This window comes from Pantherophis guttatus, chromosome 5, assembly GCF_059756535.1.
Source record: "Pantherophis guttatus breed Tessera chromosome 5, ASM5975653v1, whole genome shotgun sequence".
NCBI lineage: Eukaryota > Metazoa > Chordata > Lepidosauria > Squamata > Colubridae > Pantherophis > Pantherophis guttatus.
This window is the reverse complement of record NC_142067.1, coordinates 2,610,555-2,627,074: the sequence shown is the minus strand read 5'-3', so window position 1 is coordinate 2,627,074 and position 16,520 is coordinate 2,610,555. Positions and strand designations below refer to the sequence as shown.

The window sequence follows — 16,520 nt, the reverse complement described above, 5'->3', positions numbered from 1 at the left end:
GTCTCCTGGTGATTGGCCCAAAGTCACCCAGTTGGCTTTCATGCCTAAGGCAGGACTAGAACTCACTGTCTCCTGGTGATTGGCCCAAAGTCACCCAGTTGGCTTTCATGCCTAAGGCAGGACTAGAACTCACTGTCTCCTGGTGATTGGCCCAAAGTCACCCAGTTGGCTTTCATGCCTAAGGCAGGACTAGAACTCACTGTCTCCTGGTGATTGGCTCAAAGTCACCCAGTTGGCTTTCATGCCTAAGGCGGGGACTAGAACTCACTATCTCCTGGTGATTGGCCCAAAGTCACCCAGTTGGCTTTCATGCCTAAGGCAGGACTAGAACTCACTGTCTCCTGGTGATTGGCCCAAAGTCACCCAGTTGGCTTTCATGCCTAAGGCAGGACTAGAACTCACTGTCTCCTGGTGATTGGCTCAAAGTCACCCAGTTGGCTTTCATGCCTAAGGCGGAAGTAGAACTCACTGTCTCCTGGTGATTGGCCCAAAGTCAACCAACTGGCTGGCTGGAGAATTCTGGGAGTTGAAGTCCACAAGTCTTAAAGCTGCCACGTTTGAAGACCTCTGTGCTAAATGCTAAGAGACTGCTGATAGGATCCTCGGTGGACCGGGTGGATTATTGGGAGATCCACTCTCTTGCCAAGTCAAGCCTGGTCCCGTTTAGGTGGAGATTAAATCTACAAAGGTTTGGAGAAGGACGGCAATTTTTTTCCTCTCTCTATTCAAGGCTGAAGGCCAGGCAGAGAAGAAAATGCAAACAGCTCCCCTATTTATTTTATTCCTTATCTATTATAATTTATCTATTATAACGTAAAGTGGACTCCGGATGGCTTGTAAGTTATAAAACAAATAAAAAAAAAACATAATAATACTTACTTTATGAGTAGCTGCCAGGGGAGAGGAGGAAGCGCTGAGAAGCCTCATGGAGACCTCCAGATGTTGTGGGGGAAGGAAGAAATTGGGCACCATCACCGGCTCGGATCTGAGGAACGGAGTTAAGGAACAGAACAGCTGGGGCGGGCACAGGTAGAGTCCTCGACTTACGACGTTTCCTTTAGTGAACTATAGTGAAGTTACGAGGGCACTGGAAAAAAAAGTGACTTTTCAATTTCAATTATACAGAATGTAAAGGACGTGTGTTTGTGTTTTTATTTCTAGAGTTATAATGTACACCGAAGACGGCATTTAATTTCGTTGTACCATATGCAAGGACAATAAACTGTTTTTTTCACACTTACGACCGTTGCGGCATCCCTGTCACGTGATCAAAATCCAGAGGCTTGGCAACTGATTCGTATTTATGACGGTTGTTGCAGTGTCCCCGGGGTCATGTATTCTGAGACCTTCTGACAAGCAAAGTCAAGGGGGAAAGCCAGATTCACTTAACAACTGCGCAACTGTTGTCGTATGGCGAGGACTACCTGGCGTTCAGTTCTGTGCTGTCTTGGGCCTGGGTGAGAAAGTTTTTTTTTTTCTTCCCACGGTGTCTCTTGGCTGGGAAAATCCCAGAATGCTCTGGGGCCAGGTGAGAGCCTTTATTCATTGGACTAGAGACCCTCTGTTCTGCCCCAGCTACGGACCCCAAAGAACGCAGCACACACACAAAGTCTGTACAAACCTTACTTTACTAAATTAAATCAGTCTTTTTTCAAACAAAGGCTGTTAATTAACTTCCTTAACAGCCTACAAGAAACCAAAGATAAAGTAATCACAATCTTACTAAGGTTGGCAGAAAGCCCAGAAGCAATTTGCAGAGAATCCAGACGCGAAGGAGAGTGAACTAAAGTTGTTCCCTACAAATTGCTTCAGTTGGCATTCCTCCTTAAATAGGCTAAGGGAGTGGCCAATTAGCCCCAAGCCTTACTCTCGAGGAGACCTCCTCCTGAGGAGCCACTCCTGCCTTTTGGCCGCTCTGCGCTCCCATGCATCGAGAAGAGGCTCCTCCTCTTCTTCCTCTTCACTTATGGAAGTTTCTAGAGGTTCTGAAGGCCCTGGCTGAATCCCCGCCTCTGGCACCACATCTTCTCCAGCCTCCTCATTGTCCGACTCGAGCGCCAGCTGCACAGGCTGCTGGTGCAGCACCACACCAGCCTCCTCGCTGTCAGAATCAGCTACTAACTGCACAGGCCGCTGACGGGCCACAACACCCTCCTTCTCCCAGGCATTGATATCCCCTCCTAGCCCCCCTCTTTTCCAAAGAGCCCTGGTAGCACAGTGGTTACTGTGTGATATTGCAGGCTGACTCTGCCCCACCATCGGCAGTTCGATCCTGACCGGCTCAAGGTTGACTCAGCCTTCCATCCTTCCATCCGAGGTGGCTAAAAGGAGGACCCAGATTTTGGGAGGACAAAATGCTGACTCTGTAAACCGCTTAGAGAGAGCTGGAAAGAACCTTGAAGCGGTATATAAGTCTTAAGGGCTAAGTGCTATTGCTGAGAACAAGATGGCTGAGGCTCCATAGAGAAATCTCTCTTAGCCAAGTTATTCCCCAGGTTGCCTCTAGGCCAGATACGGAGTATATAAATTTAATAAATTAATGTATACAACCTAGAGCTGGCACTTGTCCAGAATGACTACTATCAGGTAGCCAGAGTGATATAGTAGGGAAGGCAGCCAGCTATAAAACCAGGAAATGGTGAATTCTAGTCCTGCCTTAGGCATGAAAGCTGGCTGGATGACTTTAGTCCAATAATCAGGAGATGGGGAGTTCTAGTTCTGCCTTAGCTAAGAAAGCCAACTTGGTGATTTTTGGCCAATCATCAGGAGACAATGAGTTCTAGTTCTGCCTTAGGCATGAAATCCAACTGGGTGACTTTGGGCCAATCACCAGGAGACGGTGAATTCTAGTCCCGCCTTAAGCATGAAATCCAACTGGGTGACTTTGAGCCAATCACCAGGAGACGGTGAGTTCTAGTCCCACCTTAGGCATGAAAGCCGGCTGGTTGACTTTGGGCCAATCACCAGGAGACGTTGAGTTCTAGTCCCGCCTTAGGCATGAAATCCAACTGGGTGACTTTGGGCCAATCACCAGGAGACGGTGAGTTCCAGTCCCGCCTTAAGCATGAAATCCAACTGGGTGACTTTGGGCCAATCACCAGGAGACAGTGAGTTCTAGTCCCACCTTAGGCATGAAATCCAACTGGGTGACTTTGGGCCAATCACCAGGAGACGGTGAGTTCTAGTCCCATCTTAGACATGAAAGCCAGTTGGTTGACTTTGGGCCAATCACCAGGAGACGGTGAGTTCCAGTCCCGCCTTAAGCATGAAATCCAACTGGGTGACTTTGGGCCAACCACCAGGAGACGGTGAGTTCTAGTCCCGCCTTAAGCACAAGCCAGCTGGGTGACTTTGGACCAATCCCTCTCTCTCCCAGCCCACCTCACAGGGTTGTTGGATGTGAGGAAAATAGGAAGAGGAAGGAGTATCAGGTGTATTACCTGCCTGGAGCTGTTTATAAAAATAAAAAGGCAGGGAGTAAAAACATACAAGCAAGTATAACTTCCTCATTATTTTCTACTTGATCTGACCTGTAGATGCCAAGAATTTAATCTGGGTGATTTTTCCTGAAGGGCTTTTGTTCTGCCAAAGAATGATGGCTTAGAGCAGTGTTTCTCAACCTTGGTAGCTTGAAGATGGGTGGACTTCAACTCCCAGAATCCCCCAGCCAGCAGCGCTGGCTGGGGGATTCTGGGAGTTGAAGTCCACCCATCTTCAAGCTTCCAAGGTTGAGAAACACTGGTTTAGAGAAATGCTTAGAATTGGCTTCAGCACAACGTCTGCCTTCAATGTAGGGTCTGGATAAGGCAAATGGCGACTACAAGTAGTGATAGACTTACAAGCATTCATTTAGTGACCATTCAGTTACAACGGCACTAAAAAACCAGAACAGAAAATTGCACAGAAAAAATAGTCCTCAACTTACAACAGTTCATTTAGTGACCGTTCCAAGTTACAACGGCACTGGAAAAAAAGGTGACTTACGACCGTTTTTCACACTTACGACCGTTGCAGCATCCCCGTGGCCATGTGATCAAAATTCAACTGACTCGTATTTATGACCGTCGCAGTGTCGCTGGGGGGGGGGGTCCCGTATTCTGCAATCTTCCGACAAGCAAAGTCAATGGGGAAGCCGGATTCACTTAACAACCCTGTGACTAACTTAGCAGCTGCCGTGATTCGCTTAGCGACTGAGGCCAGAAAGGCCAGAACTCACTTAACAACTGTCTTATCTTAGGAAAGGAAAAAAAAATTTTTTTTTTTGGGCTCAATTGTGGTGTTGAGTCTTCGGAGAAAGGCGGCATATGAATTGAACTAATTAAATTAAATTAAATTAAATTGTAATCCTGTCGTTGGTTCTCCTGGTCAGTTTTTGGTGGCTGAATTTAGGACTTCCTGCCTGCAAAACTCAGATTTTTCTCCAAGGACTTAGAAATGTCCTCCTGTTCTTGGAAAGAGGACCTGGGATATTAGTAATCATTAAATCAGACTAATAAACTTGTTCTCCTTTTCTTGGAAACAGTAGGCCAAAGGTTCGGTTACTGAGCCCTGGAGCATGGGCCCAGACTTTGGTCTTTGCTAGCTAAGCATTCTGGGGAATGTAGTCCCGCGTATCTGGGAGGTACTACTAAGCCGAGGAAGGCTGTGCTAAGGGTTTTAGCCAGGAGAAAGTGCCTCACATCCAACAGCTGTTTTACGAGTGGCCAACCCCAAGAGTTACAGGCGATCTTTGACTTATGACTATATTTGAGCCCACAATTACAAGTCGTGTCAGCATGTGACCGCACCCGATTTTACGACCTTTACTGCAGTGGCCGTTAAGTGAAACATTGTGGTTGTTAAACAAACGCCATGGTCATTCAATGAATCCATTGGGCGTTTTTTTTACTCTGGGTGTGTTGTTTTTTTTAACAGAAAGCGGAAGTATAGGTCGTTCTTGACTTACAACTTTTCGCTTAGTGACTGTTCGAAGTTACGACGTCACTGAAAAAAAAGGGACTTAGGAGCAGTTCTCACACTTGCGACCGTTGCAGCGACTCTGCGGTCATGTGATCAAAATCCAGATGCTTGGAAACTGGCATGTACTTAGGACGGTTGCAGTGTCCCCACACCCCCCTTTGGCGACCTTCTGACAAAGCAAAGTCGATGGGGAAGAAGCCAGATTCACTTAACAACCGTGTTGTTACCAGCTTAACGACTGCAGTGATTCACTTAATAATTGCGGCAAGCAAGGTTGTAAAATGGGGCAATGCTCGCTAAACAACGGTATCGCTTAGTAACGGGAATTTTGAGCTCAATTCTGGTCATAAGTTGAGGACTACCTGTAATGGGAGGCCCGGGCAGGAACCCAGCTCTTGTTCAAAAGCTCCCTCACCAACAAAGGAGAACAGTCTCAGGGGTCCTTGGTGCTCTCAGAGCTTCCTGGTTTTCTTGCAGACGTTTCATGACCCAACTAGGGAATGTCATCAATGCTAGAAGGGTGGGGAAGGGTTGTGGTGGTGATGGGGGGAGGAGGAGGAGGAGAACTATGGGCTCCTTGATGCTTTCTGAGCTTGTTGGTTTTCTTGCAGACATTTCATTACTGCACTAGGTAACATCATCAGTGCTAGAAGGGAGGGGAGTTTGTGGAGAGGAGGAGGAGGAGGAAGAAAGGAGGAGGGTGGACTGTGGGGTCCTTGGTGCTCTCTGAAGTTGGTAGTTCGCAAGAAAAGCAACCAAGCTCAGAGAGCACCGAGGACCCCCCTCGAGACTCTCTCAAGTAGGCCAACCTTCCTCAACCGTTGCCTTCCCGGACTTCACCTCCACGACTGCGAGTTGAAGTCAAGTTGAGGAAGAGTCAGTTGTGGCCACGGAGAAGAAGTAAAAAGGAAGAGCCCTCCTCGTGGATGCTCCATCATTTATTCAAAGACGAGGGGGGGTTTCGCGCAGTTGATAAGGCGGAAAAAAGGATACAGTGCAATCATGGGCGCGTTGAACTCTTCCGGGAGGTCTTCCTCGTCTTCTCCAGAGTAGGCCTCGGTCTGTTGCACGGCCTCCTGCGATGTGGGGCAAAGCTGGAGACCCTCTTCTCCTTTCACATTCATTCCTTCTTCTGGCTGGGGGTCTCTGTGCAGGTTTTCTCTTCCTTCTACCGCTTCTGGAGCAGCCCTCCGTGGTCTCGCGAAGTCCCCTCCGCCTCTGTGCGCGGATGACGCTTCTTCGGGTCCTCCTCCCTGGACTTCCATTGATCTTTCTTGATCAACCTTGTGGATTTCCTCAGGTTCCACCCGCTCTGCAGCTGTGGGTTCTTCTTCCCCAGCTTCGAGTTCATCAGCGTTGTCCTCCTCCTCTTCTTCTTCTCTGGAAGGGCTGTTTCCGGTGGATCCGGTGATGCTGGACACACTCAAAGGATCATCTTGGATCACGGAGCTGCTTCTGATGGCGCTCTCTTTTGGTAAATAGTCCCCGTCCTTCGTCCCTTGGGCCTCGTGGATTAGTTCCTGCTCGGTTTCGGAGACGAAGCTGGACCAGGGACTGGTTTTGTCCGTCACGGTGGTGATTTCATTCAGCGTTCTCGGTTCTACAATGGCCTCCTCGTACTCTTCCTCGCTGTGAGACTGAGCAGAGTCTTCCTCCCTGGGGAGGAATCCCGAGGGAGGAGCTTTTGGGGAGTTTGTTGGGTCAAAGAATCCATACGGCGTGTCTTCTGCGGAAGGGCATTTTCCAAGACCAAATAGAGGTCCTTCACCACCTACCCTGGCATTCCAGAATTCATTGCTTGAGGAAATTTTGAGGATCTCGGCCCCGGCGGCGCCATTTTCCTGCCCAAAGAGGGCCTGGTCAGCGCTTGAGAATCTAGGACCGTCTTGATGAACTTGTGAGGGCCCATCAGGGTGGAAAGTCATCTTAGGCCACAGATCTAACGGGAGAAAAGGAATTTTGAAAGAAGTTTTTTTATTTTTATTTCTTATACGCATATTGTAAATGTACATCCTCTTATCCATAATTGATCATATATATACATACATACATATTTTTTCTAACAAAAGCATAAAAATAAGACATTTTAATCACGTTTGGGGTTGCTCTTCTACCCTCTCTTTTCCCAACAAACCTTCTTCTCCTTCTTCTTTCTTTCCTCTCCCTCCCTCCTCTATTTTCTTCCTCTTCTCCTCTTCCCTACTTCCCCTTCCTCTCCCCCTCTCCTCCCCTCTTTTCCTCCTTTCTCACCTTCTCTCCTGCTCTTGTCCCCTATCCTTTCTTCCTCTCCTTCCCCTTTCTTCCATTCCTCTCTCTCCCTCTCCTCCTTTATCTCTCTCCTCCTCTCTCTTTTCTTTGGGAGAAATCTGTGATCGTCTTGATAAATTTGGGCTCTTCAGGGTGGAAAGTCATTTTAGGCCACAGATCTAATGGGAGAAAAGGAATTTTGATGCGTCGTCAGGAAAGGGGAAAGCTTTAAGGCAGAGGTCTTCAACCTTGGCAGCTTTAAGACTTGTGGACTTCAACTCCCAGAATCCTCCAGCCAGCATAGCTGGCTGGAGAATTCTGGGAGTTGAAGTCCACAAGTCTTAAAGCTGCCAAGGTTGAAGACCTCTGCTTTAAGGTTTCAGCATTCGGGCAACTGCCAGTGATACCAGGGTGGCATTAAACTTGCAAAGAAGGAGGTTAAAATTAGTATAAGTAGTCCTCCATTTATAAACGCTGGTTTAGCGACCATTTGAAGTTAGAACGGCACTGAAAAAAGTGGCTTATGATCATTTTTCACGCTTGCATCCCCATGTTTACATCATCAACATTTGGACGCTCGGCAACTGGCTCGTATTTATGACGGTTTCAGCCTCCCGGTGGTCACGTGATCCCCTTTTGCGACCTTCCGACAAGCAGATTCACTTAACAACCACGCTACTAACTTAACCACTGCGGTGATTCACTTAAGAACTGTGGGAAGGAAGGTCATGAAATGAGGCAGAACTCACTTAACAAATGTCTCGCTTAGCAAAAAGAAATTTTGGGCTCAATTGAGGCCGTTAAATCGAGGACTATTTATAAGTATCCTACTGGTAGTACAAACAAACACAGCACCGGCTGCCCTGCAAACCAGGTTTTTTCAAATCATGAGCCAGCCTTGGCTGGGTTCAGCAATTCCCAATTTTCCTCTGTAGAAGCTCTCTGTGTCAACTTGCAAAGCTTTCAAGTTGCCGTGAGCAGGAGGGAGGGAGAACTGATAGAGCTGATTGATTTCCCTAACTGAAGCTGCATTCCATACATTCTTCCTGACCGCAATCAGAAGGAGGGTGTTAGATTTCACAGCCAGCCAAAGTGGTGAATTGGAGAATGTGATTTATGACATGGCCAGAGAGGAGGGGAGAGACAGGGTCGTAGGGGAACGTAAATCTACGTAGGATCAGTCCTAACTGTATCCGAGTATTGCCGGAATGTTGCTCCTAATAAATGGCTGTATTTCCTTTGAAGTTTGGATCATGGCTCATGAATTAATTAGGGCATCTTTCGGAAACTTGACACCCTGCCTCCATTATTACTGCTAACACTAAAATAGTTCTACAGGTAGTCCTTGACTTACGACCGCAACTGAGCCCAAAACGTCTGTTGCTAAACCAGGCAGTTGCTAAGTGAGTTTTGTCCCGTTTTATGACCATTCTTCCCACCGTTGTTAAGTGAATCACTGCAGTTGTTACGTTAGTAACACGATTGTTAAAGCGGATCTTATCTTCGCATGTCAGAAGGTCGTAAAAGGGGATTAGGTGACCCCGGGACACAGTGACCATCATAAATAGGAGTCAGTTGCCAAGTGTCTGAATTTTGATCACGTGACCCTGGGGACACTTACGGTCGTAAGTGTGAAAAACAGTCATAAGTCACTTTTTTCAGTGCCATTGTAACTTCGGACAGTCACTACACTAATAGTTGTAAGTCAACTACTACACTAGAGCCTTGGTGGCGCAGTGGTTAGAGTGCAGTACTGCAGGCTACTTCTGCCGGCTGCCTGCAATTTGGCAGTTCAAATCCCACCAGGCTCCAGGTTGACTCAGCCTTCCATCCTTCCGGGGTGGGTCAAATGAGGACCCAGTTTGTTGGGGGCAAGAGGCTGACTCTGTAAACCGCTTACAGAGGGCTGGAAAGCACTGTGAAGCGGTATATAAGTCTTAAATGCTATTGCTAGTGCCCTTCCTTCCTTCCTTCCTTCCTTGGTGCGCAGTGGTTAGAATGCAGAACTCTGCCCACTGCCAGGAGTTCGATCCTGACTGATTCAAGATTGAGTCAGCCTTCCATCCTTCCGAGGTGGGTCAAATGAGGACCCAGATTGTTGGGGGGCAAGAGGCTGACTCTGCTTAGAGAGGGCTGTAAAAGCACTGTGAAGCAGTATATAAATCTAAGTGCTATTGCTATTATTTATTTATTTATTTATTTATTTATTTATTTAATTTCTATACCGCCTTTCTCCCGTAGGACTCAAGGCGGTGTACAGTCAAGAAAAATATAGACACACAAACATAATAAAATTGCTAATTAAAATTATTACTTAGTTTGGTCAATTAAATAAAACCCAGAATTAGATCACATTTAAAAAATCATTCACATTATTACATGTATTAGAAACAATTTATTCCACTTTTTTTTTTTTTGACAGCTATGGGACATTTCTTCCCGAATTAAAAAAGCTGATTTTTGTTTTTGAGTTTGAAAGTGTAAAACTTTCTGTCCAGGCAGGGCCTGTTTCTCACTTCCAGTTCGTGGTTCTTTGAGCTGTGACCCTCAATTAGGGAGAGAAAACTCCAGAATGGAAGTCAGACAGAAATACAGCACAGCGGCTCCTTTGGTGCACAATTATATCAGGAATAATTGAATGCTCCGATACACACTTAGAACATGGCTGGGGCTCTTTAACGAACCACTAAAACTGCCGATTTGAAAGATGCGAAACAAGAAATACACAATCACAGATATGCCAGGACAGCCTTTTCTAGGCACAAATGCTATTTAATTTCAAAGCACACGTCTTGTTTTCTTGCAGGAACCAAACGTAGGCCAGACTGGTTTTTTTTTTTAAAAAAAAAATGTTTGCTAAGCCACCCAAACAGTTTCAAATTCTGCTTTGCAAGGGAAGCGCAGTTTTCATTCTTTTCATTCTACTTTTATGCTGAGCCAAAAGTCCAGGCCAGTCACTGTTACAGACCAAAGCCGAGAAATGAATCCATTTCATATCCTTGCGAAGTCACAGCTATTGTACGCCTTTTACAATGGGCGCAATTTATTAGGAAATGCTGCTTATTTGTGGAACAAGCAACTTACGGCCCGTTTTTCACACTTACGGCCTCCGTGTGGCCATGTGATCAAAATTCGGAGGCTTGGCAACTGGCATGTACTTAGTTAGTTTAGTTAATTTATTATATTTATATACTACCCCCTCTCCCGAGGGACTTGGGGCGGTGAACAGCCAGCAAATAAAATACACAGATACACAATTTAATATTAAAATCCAATTAAATCAATTTGGCCCATAGTTAAAAACCCTATATTAAACCCCTAATTTTTAAAACAATTCTTTTTAAAAAGAGTAGTTCAGGCCAGCCCGGCTTGGTGAAACAAAACCGTCTTTAGGGCAGTTCAGAAAGCACGAAGGTCAGGGATCCGCCGTATCTCTGGGGGCAACTCGTTCCAGAGGGTAGGTGCCCCCACAGAGAAGGTTCTCCCCCTGGGGGCCGCCAGCCGGCATTGTCTAGCTGACGGCACCCTGAGGAGGCCCTCTCTGTGGGAGCGTACTGGTTGGTGGGAGGCTACCGGTGGCAGAAGGCGGTCTTGTAAGTACCCGGGTCCTAAGCCATGGAGCGCTCTAAAGGTGGTAACCAATATCTTGAAGCGCACCCGGAAGACCACCGGGAGCCAGTGCAGCTCGCGCAGGAGAGGTGTTACATGGGAGCGCCGAGTCGCCCCCATAACCACCCGCGCGGCCGCATTCTGGACCAGTTGGAGCCTCTGGGTGCTCCTCAAGGGGAGCCCCATGTAGAGAGCATTACAGTAGTCCAGACGGGATGTTATGAGGGCATGAGTGACCGTGCGCAGGGCATCCTGGTCCAGAAAGGGACGCAACTGGTGAATCAGGCAAACCTGATAGAAGGCCCCCCTGGGATGGTTGCACTGACCGAGGGGGTCATGTGATCACATTTTGCGACCTTTGGACAAGCAGAGTCAATGGGAAAGCCGGATTCACTTAACAACCGTGTGACTAGTTAACAGCTGCTGTGATTCCCTTAACAAAGGTCGTAAAATGGGGGCAGAACTCACTTAACAACTGTCTTGTTTAGCCCTGGAAATTCTGAGTTCAATTGTGGTTGTTAAGTCAAGGATGAACTAACTTATGCCCACTACCAAATTTCATAGCATTATGCCAGTCATTGCTGACTTCTCCAGAGCCACAGAAGACGGCTGGCACCGCCATGTCAGATGGGGGAAAACATACCGACATGCTGGCTGCTAACTTGAGAAAGCAGATGAATGGGCTTCTTCTGCAGATGATCTTCTTCTGGATCTACCCTCCTGGAGGAAGCTCTCTGGTTGTCAAGACCATCCATGGTGCTGCAAGGAGCACCCAGGTCTGTCAAAGGCCTGGAGAGCTTTTCGCTGAAATACCTCTGGATCTCATCCAGCTCGTTCAGGTTTTTTCTGGAAGAGAATGGAATGGAATGGATTAGAAGAGAACATGAATTAGGAATAGAATAGAATAAAATAGAATAAGAATTAGGAATAGAAGAGAAGAGAAGAGGAAGGATAGAATAGAATAGAATAGAATAGAATAGAATAGAATAGAATATGAATTAGGAATAGAATAGAATAAAATATGAATTAGGAATAGAAGAGAATAGAATATGAATTAGGAATAGAATAGAATAGGAATAGAATAGAATAGAATAGAATAGAATATGAATTAGGAATAGAATAGAATAGAATAAAATATGAATTAGGAATAGAAGAGAAGAGAAGAGGAAGAATAGAATATGGAATATGGAGAATAGAATTGAATGGAAATATAGAATAGAATAGGAACAGAATAGAAAACAGTATAGTATAGTATAGTATAGTATAGTATAGTATAGTATAGTATAGTATAGTATAGAATAGAATAGAATAGAATAGAATAGAATAGAATAGAATAGAATAGAATAGAATAGAATAGAATAAGAACGGAAGAGGGAAGAGAACAGTATAACTTTATTGTTACTTTGAAGATAGGTCAGGTACTAGGTCCCTGACTTACAATCATTTGTTTAGTGACCACTGGAAGTTAGAACGGCAGTGAAAATAGTGACTTATGATGATCATTTTTCACACTTACGACACCTCTAGTTGGGTGATCAAAATTTGGGTGCCTGGCAACTGGTGTCTATTTATGACTGCTGCATTGTCCCTGGGGTCATGTGATCGCGTTTTGAGACCTTCTTACAAAGCAAAGTCAACGGAGAAGTCAAATTCGCTTAACAACCGTGTTACTAACTTAACAGCTGCGGTGATTCACTTAACAACGGTGGCAAGAAAGAAAATGGGGCAAAACTCATGTATCGGTCTTGCTTAGCAAATGGAAGTTGGGGCAAAATTGTGGTCTGGCTTCCCTGACTGCTTGTCGGAAGCAGACCAAATTTTGATCCCCTGACCATGGGGGCGATGCTGCCGCGGTCACAAGTGTGAAAAACGGTCGTAAATCTCTGAATTTTTCAGTGCCGTCGTAACTTTGAACAGTCTCTAAATGAACGGTCGTAATTGGAGGACCTCAGGCATGACTGCTTTTTATGCCCTACATTTCAGAACCAAAAAAAAAAAGCTTTCGAAAAGTAATCCTTTACTCCTGCTCTGCCCACTGGGACATGAATGCAAAATCTTGCTGAGTCTTTTCACCTGAGTGCTCTGAAGAGGGAGGTGTGGGAGGAAAGGGACAGGGAGTCGAGTCCTTCCGTTTGCTCCGTCTTCTCCTCCGCTTGCTGCAACGACGTGTGGAACCGACGGACATTCTGCACATGCTCTTTGTAACGGGATCCAGCCCTGCGGGAGAGCCGGGATTTAGAATAACAGAGGTCCCCAAACTTGGCAGCTTTAAGACTTGTGGACTTCAACTCCCAGAATTCTCCAGCCAGCATAGCTGGCTGGAGAATTCTGGGAGTTGAAGTCCACAAGTCTTAAAGCTGCCAAGTTTGAAGACCTCTGATTTAGAATAACAGAGTCGGAAGGGACCCTTGGAGGTCTTCTAGTCCAACCCCCTGCTTAGGCAGGAAACCCTACACAATTTCAGACAAATGGTTATCCAACATCTTCTTTAAAAACTTCCAATGTTGGAGCATTCACAACTTCTGGAGGCAAAGTTGTTCCACTGATTAATTGTTCTGACTGTCAGGAAATTTCTCCTTAGTTCTAAGTTGCTTCTCTCCTTGATTCGTTTCCACCCGTTGCTTCTTGTCCTGCCTTCAGGGGCTTTGGAAAATAAACTGACCCCTTCTTTTTTTTTTTTTAATTTGATTTATATGCCGCCCTTCTCCGGAGACTCAGGGCGGCTTACAATGCGTTAAGCAATAGCCTTCATACTTTTGTATATTTTATACAAAGTCAGCTTATTGCCCCCACAATCTGGGTCCTCATTTCACCTACCTTAGAAAGGATGGAAGGCTGAGTCAACCTTGAGCCTGGTGAGATTCAAACCAGCAGTAAATTGCAGGCAGCTGTGTTAATAACAGGGTGCGTAGACCACTGTACTATCAAGGCTCTTCTTCTTTGGGGCAGCCCCTCAAATATTGGAAGACTGCTATCATGTCATCCTTAGTCCTTCTTTTCATTAAACAAGACGCACCCAATTCCTGCAAATATTCTTTATAGGTTTTAGCCTCCAGTCCCCTAATCCTCTTTGTGGCTCTTCTCTGCACTCTTTCTAGAATCTCCACATCCTTTTTAACAGTCAAAATAAAATAAAGATAAAAAGCCCTAGTAATAAATGTATTCTAAAAGCCCCTAAACCACAAGTGAAGAAAATTTTAACTTTTAATTTTAACTTTTAGCTTTCTTGCAGACGTTTCATGACCCAACTTGGTAACATCATCAGTGCTAGAAGAGAATGGGGTTTGTGGAGGAGGAGAAAATTAATTTTAACTTTTATTTACTGCTGTTTTTATTGTGGTTGTGCACCGCCCTGAGTCCTTCGGGAGAAGGGCGGTATAAAAATTCAATAAATAATAAGAAATAATAATAAGAAATAAGAAAATGAAATGGTGGATAAAGAACCAAATAAAACAGGTTTGACGGAACACGCTATACAGAACTGAAAATGCACATTATGAAGAAATGTTAGACACGACTAGGTACGGCAGCTCCAAAAATATGCGCACTCGTGTGCCATTAAACAACAGTAAAGAAAGTGGGGTCCTTGGGTGCTCTCTGAGATTGGTTGCTTTCTTGCAGACGTTTCATGACCCTACTAGGTAACATCATCAGTGCTAGAAGGGAATGGGGTTTATGGAGGATGAGATGAGGAGGAGGAGGAGGACTGTGGGGTGATGCCGTCTTGCTTTCTTGCAGACGTTTCATGACTCAACAAGGTAATTTCATCAGGGCTAAAAGGGAGTGGGGTTTGGGGAGAGGAGGAGGAGGAGAACGACTGTGGGGTCCTTGGTGCGCTTCTGAGCTTGGTGGTTTTCTTGCAGCCGTCTCATGACCCAACTAGGTAACTTCATCAGTGCAAGAAGGGAGTGGAGTTGAGGAGGAGGAGGAGGAGGAGGAGGAGGAGGAGGAGGAGGAGGAGGAAGAGGAGAATGACTGTGGGGTCCTTGGTGCGCTTCTGAGCTGGGTGGTTTTCTTGCAGACGTCTCATGACCCAACCAACTTCATCAGTGCAAGAAGGGAGTGGAGTTGAGGAGGAGGAGGAGGAGGAGGAGGAGGAGGAGGAGGAGGAGGAGGAGGAGAACGACTGTGGGGATCTTGGTGCTCTCTGAGCTTGGTGGTTTTCTTGCAGATGTCTCATGACCCAACTAGGTAATATCATCAGTGCTAGAAAGTGATTGGGTTGGAGGAGGAGGAGAAGGAAGAAAAGGTATAGAAATATTAGTGCTATAACACTGGTGATGTTTTGGAGTTGAGTCATGAACCTCCTGCAAGAAAACCACCAAGCTTCAGAGGGCACCAAGGGCTCCACACTCCTTCTCCTCTTCCTCCTCTCCACACACCCCACTCCCTTCTAGCAGTGATAAAGTTACTTTGTTGGGTCATGAAATGTCTGCAAGGATGCAACCATGCTCAGGGAGCACCCAGAGTTTAACCCTGAGTGACAAATATTCTCTACTACCGTGTTTCCCCCAAAATAAGATCCTGTCTTATATTTTTGGAACCCTGAAATAAGCGCTTGGCCTTATTGCCATGCGCTCAAAAGCCCCATTGGGCTTATTATCAGGGGATAATTTATTTTTATTTTATTTATTTATTTATATCCGATTTATATACCACCCTTCTCCCTGAGGACTCAGGGTGGTGTACAGCGAAATAAAAACATAAACTACAAACATTAAAAACTATTAAAAGAATATATATAAATTTGGCCCCATAATCAAAAACAATAACAAACCAATTAAAAACATTTAAAAGTGTTAGGCCAGCCCGGCTTGCTGGAAAAAGAAAGTTTTAAGGGTACGGCGGAAGGCACTGAGGACTTGGATTCTCCTTATCTCTGGGGACAGTTGGTTCCAGAGGGTGGGAGCCCTCACAGAGAAGGACCTCCCCCTGGGGGCCACCAGCCTACATTGTTTGGCTGATGGCACCCTGAGGAGGCCCTCTCTGTGGGAGCGCACGGGTCGATGGAAGGCCGTCGCTGGCAGCAGGCGGTCTCGAAGATATCTAGGTCCTATGCCATGGAGCGCTTTAAAGGTGATAACCAGCACTTTGAAGCGCACCCGGAAGACCACCGGGAGCCAGTGCAGCTCATGCCGGAGAGGTGTTGTATGGGAGCGCCATGCAGCTCCCGTAACTACCCGCCGCGGCCGAATAATGTCTTATTCTGGGGGAAACAGGGTATTGGTAAAGAATATTTATTTATTTAAATGTATGTGCCACCCATCTCACTGTTACGTGACGCAGCAGAGGAGGCAGAATATCAAATTTTAGTGTTTCGGAATTTGGGGAAAACACATCAGATCCACCATAAACGGAAGACCCCTGCCAATAAATGCCTGGGACGAAATAAGTGTAACGCTATGCAGTAATTTTGCAGCCCTGGAAACATCCGCCTCTGGTTTTGTCTTACCTCGCGTGACCGGAAGCTTCCGGGCTCTTCCATGGAGAACCTGAAAGTTTGGGGGCGCCTCTGGTGGAGAAGGATGAGAATGAAGAATACGAGTCCCTGGCCTGCAAGACAAAAGGCCTTAAATGGGAACCTGCAACAACCTACAATTGGACAATCGGTTTATTAGGATCTGGCAAAAGTAGCTTGCCAGAAGTATACAATTTTTTAATTCTTTTAAGTTCTTGAGTTTTCCAGGAAATTCAATATAGGTAGT

At 45.9% G+C, this 16,520-nt stretch overlaps 1 protein-coding gene across 4 annotated transcripts in view; it reads right to left on the bottom strand.

The window, feature by feature from the left end:
• The window catches only part of C2CD3 (C2 domain containing 3 centriole elongation regulator), an 82,327-nt gene that overhangs the window by 11,361 nt on the left and 54,446 nt on the right, over window positions 1-16,520 (bottom strand). For 3 of the 4 annotated variants that reach the window (XM_060682724.2, XM_060682722.2, XM_060682723.2), the window contains exons 28-32: window positions 16,268-16,368; window positions 12,889-13,032; window positions 11,459-11,661; window positions 5,953-6,898; window positions 880-985 (exon numbers count right to left, since the gene is read on the bottom strand). In XM_060682724.2, the coding sequence (XP_060538707.2) occupies window positions 880-985; window positions 5,953-6,898; window positions 11,459-11,661; window positions 12,889-13,032; window positions 16,268-16,368 (1,500 nt within the window). Of the gene's footprint in view, window positions 1-879; window positions 986-5,952; window positions 6,899-7,258; window positions 7,386-11,458; window positions 11,662-12,888; window positions 13,033-16,267; window positions 16,369-16,520 lie in introns of those variants that run through there. The other variant, XM_087895711.1, reaches the window with a different exon arrangement.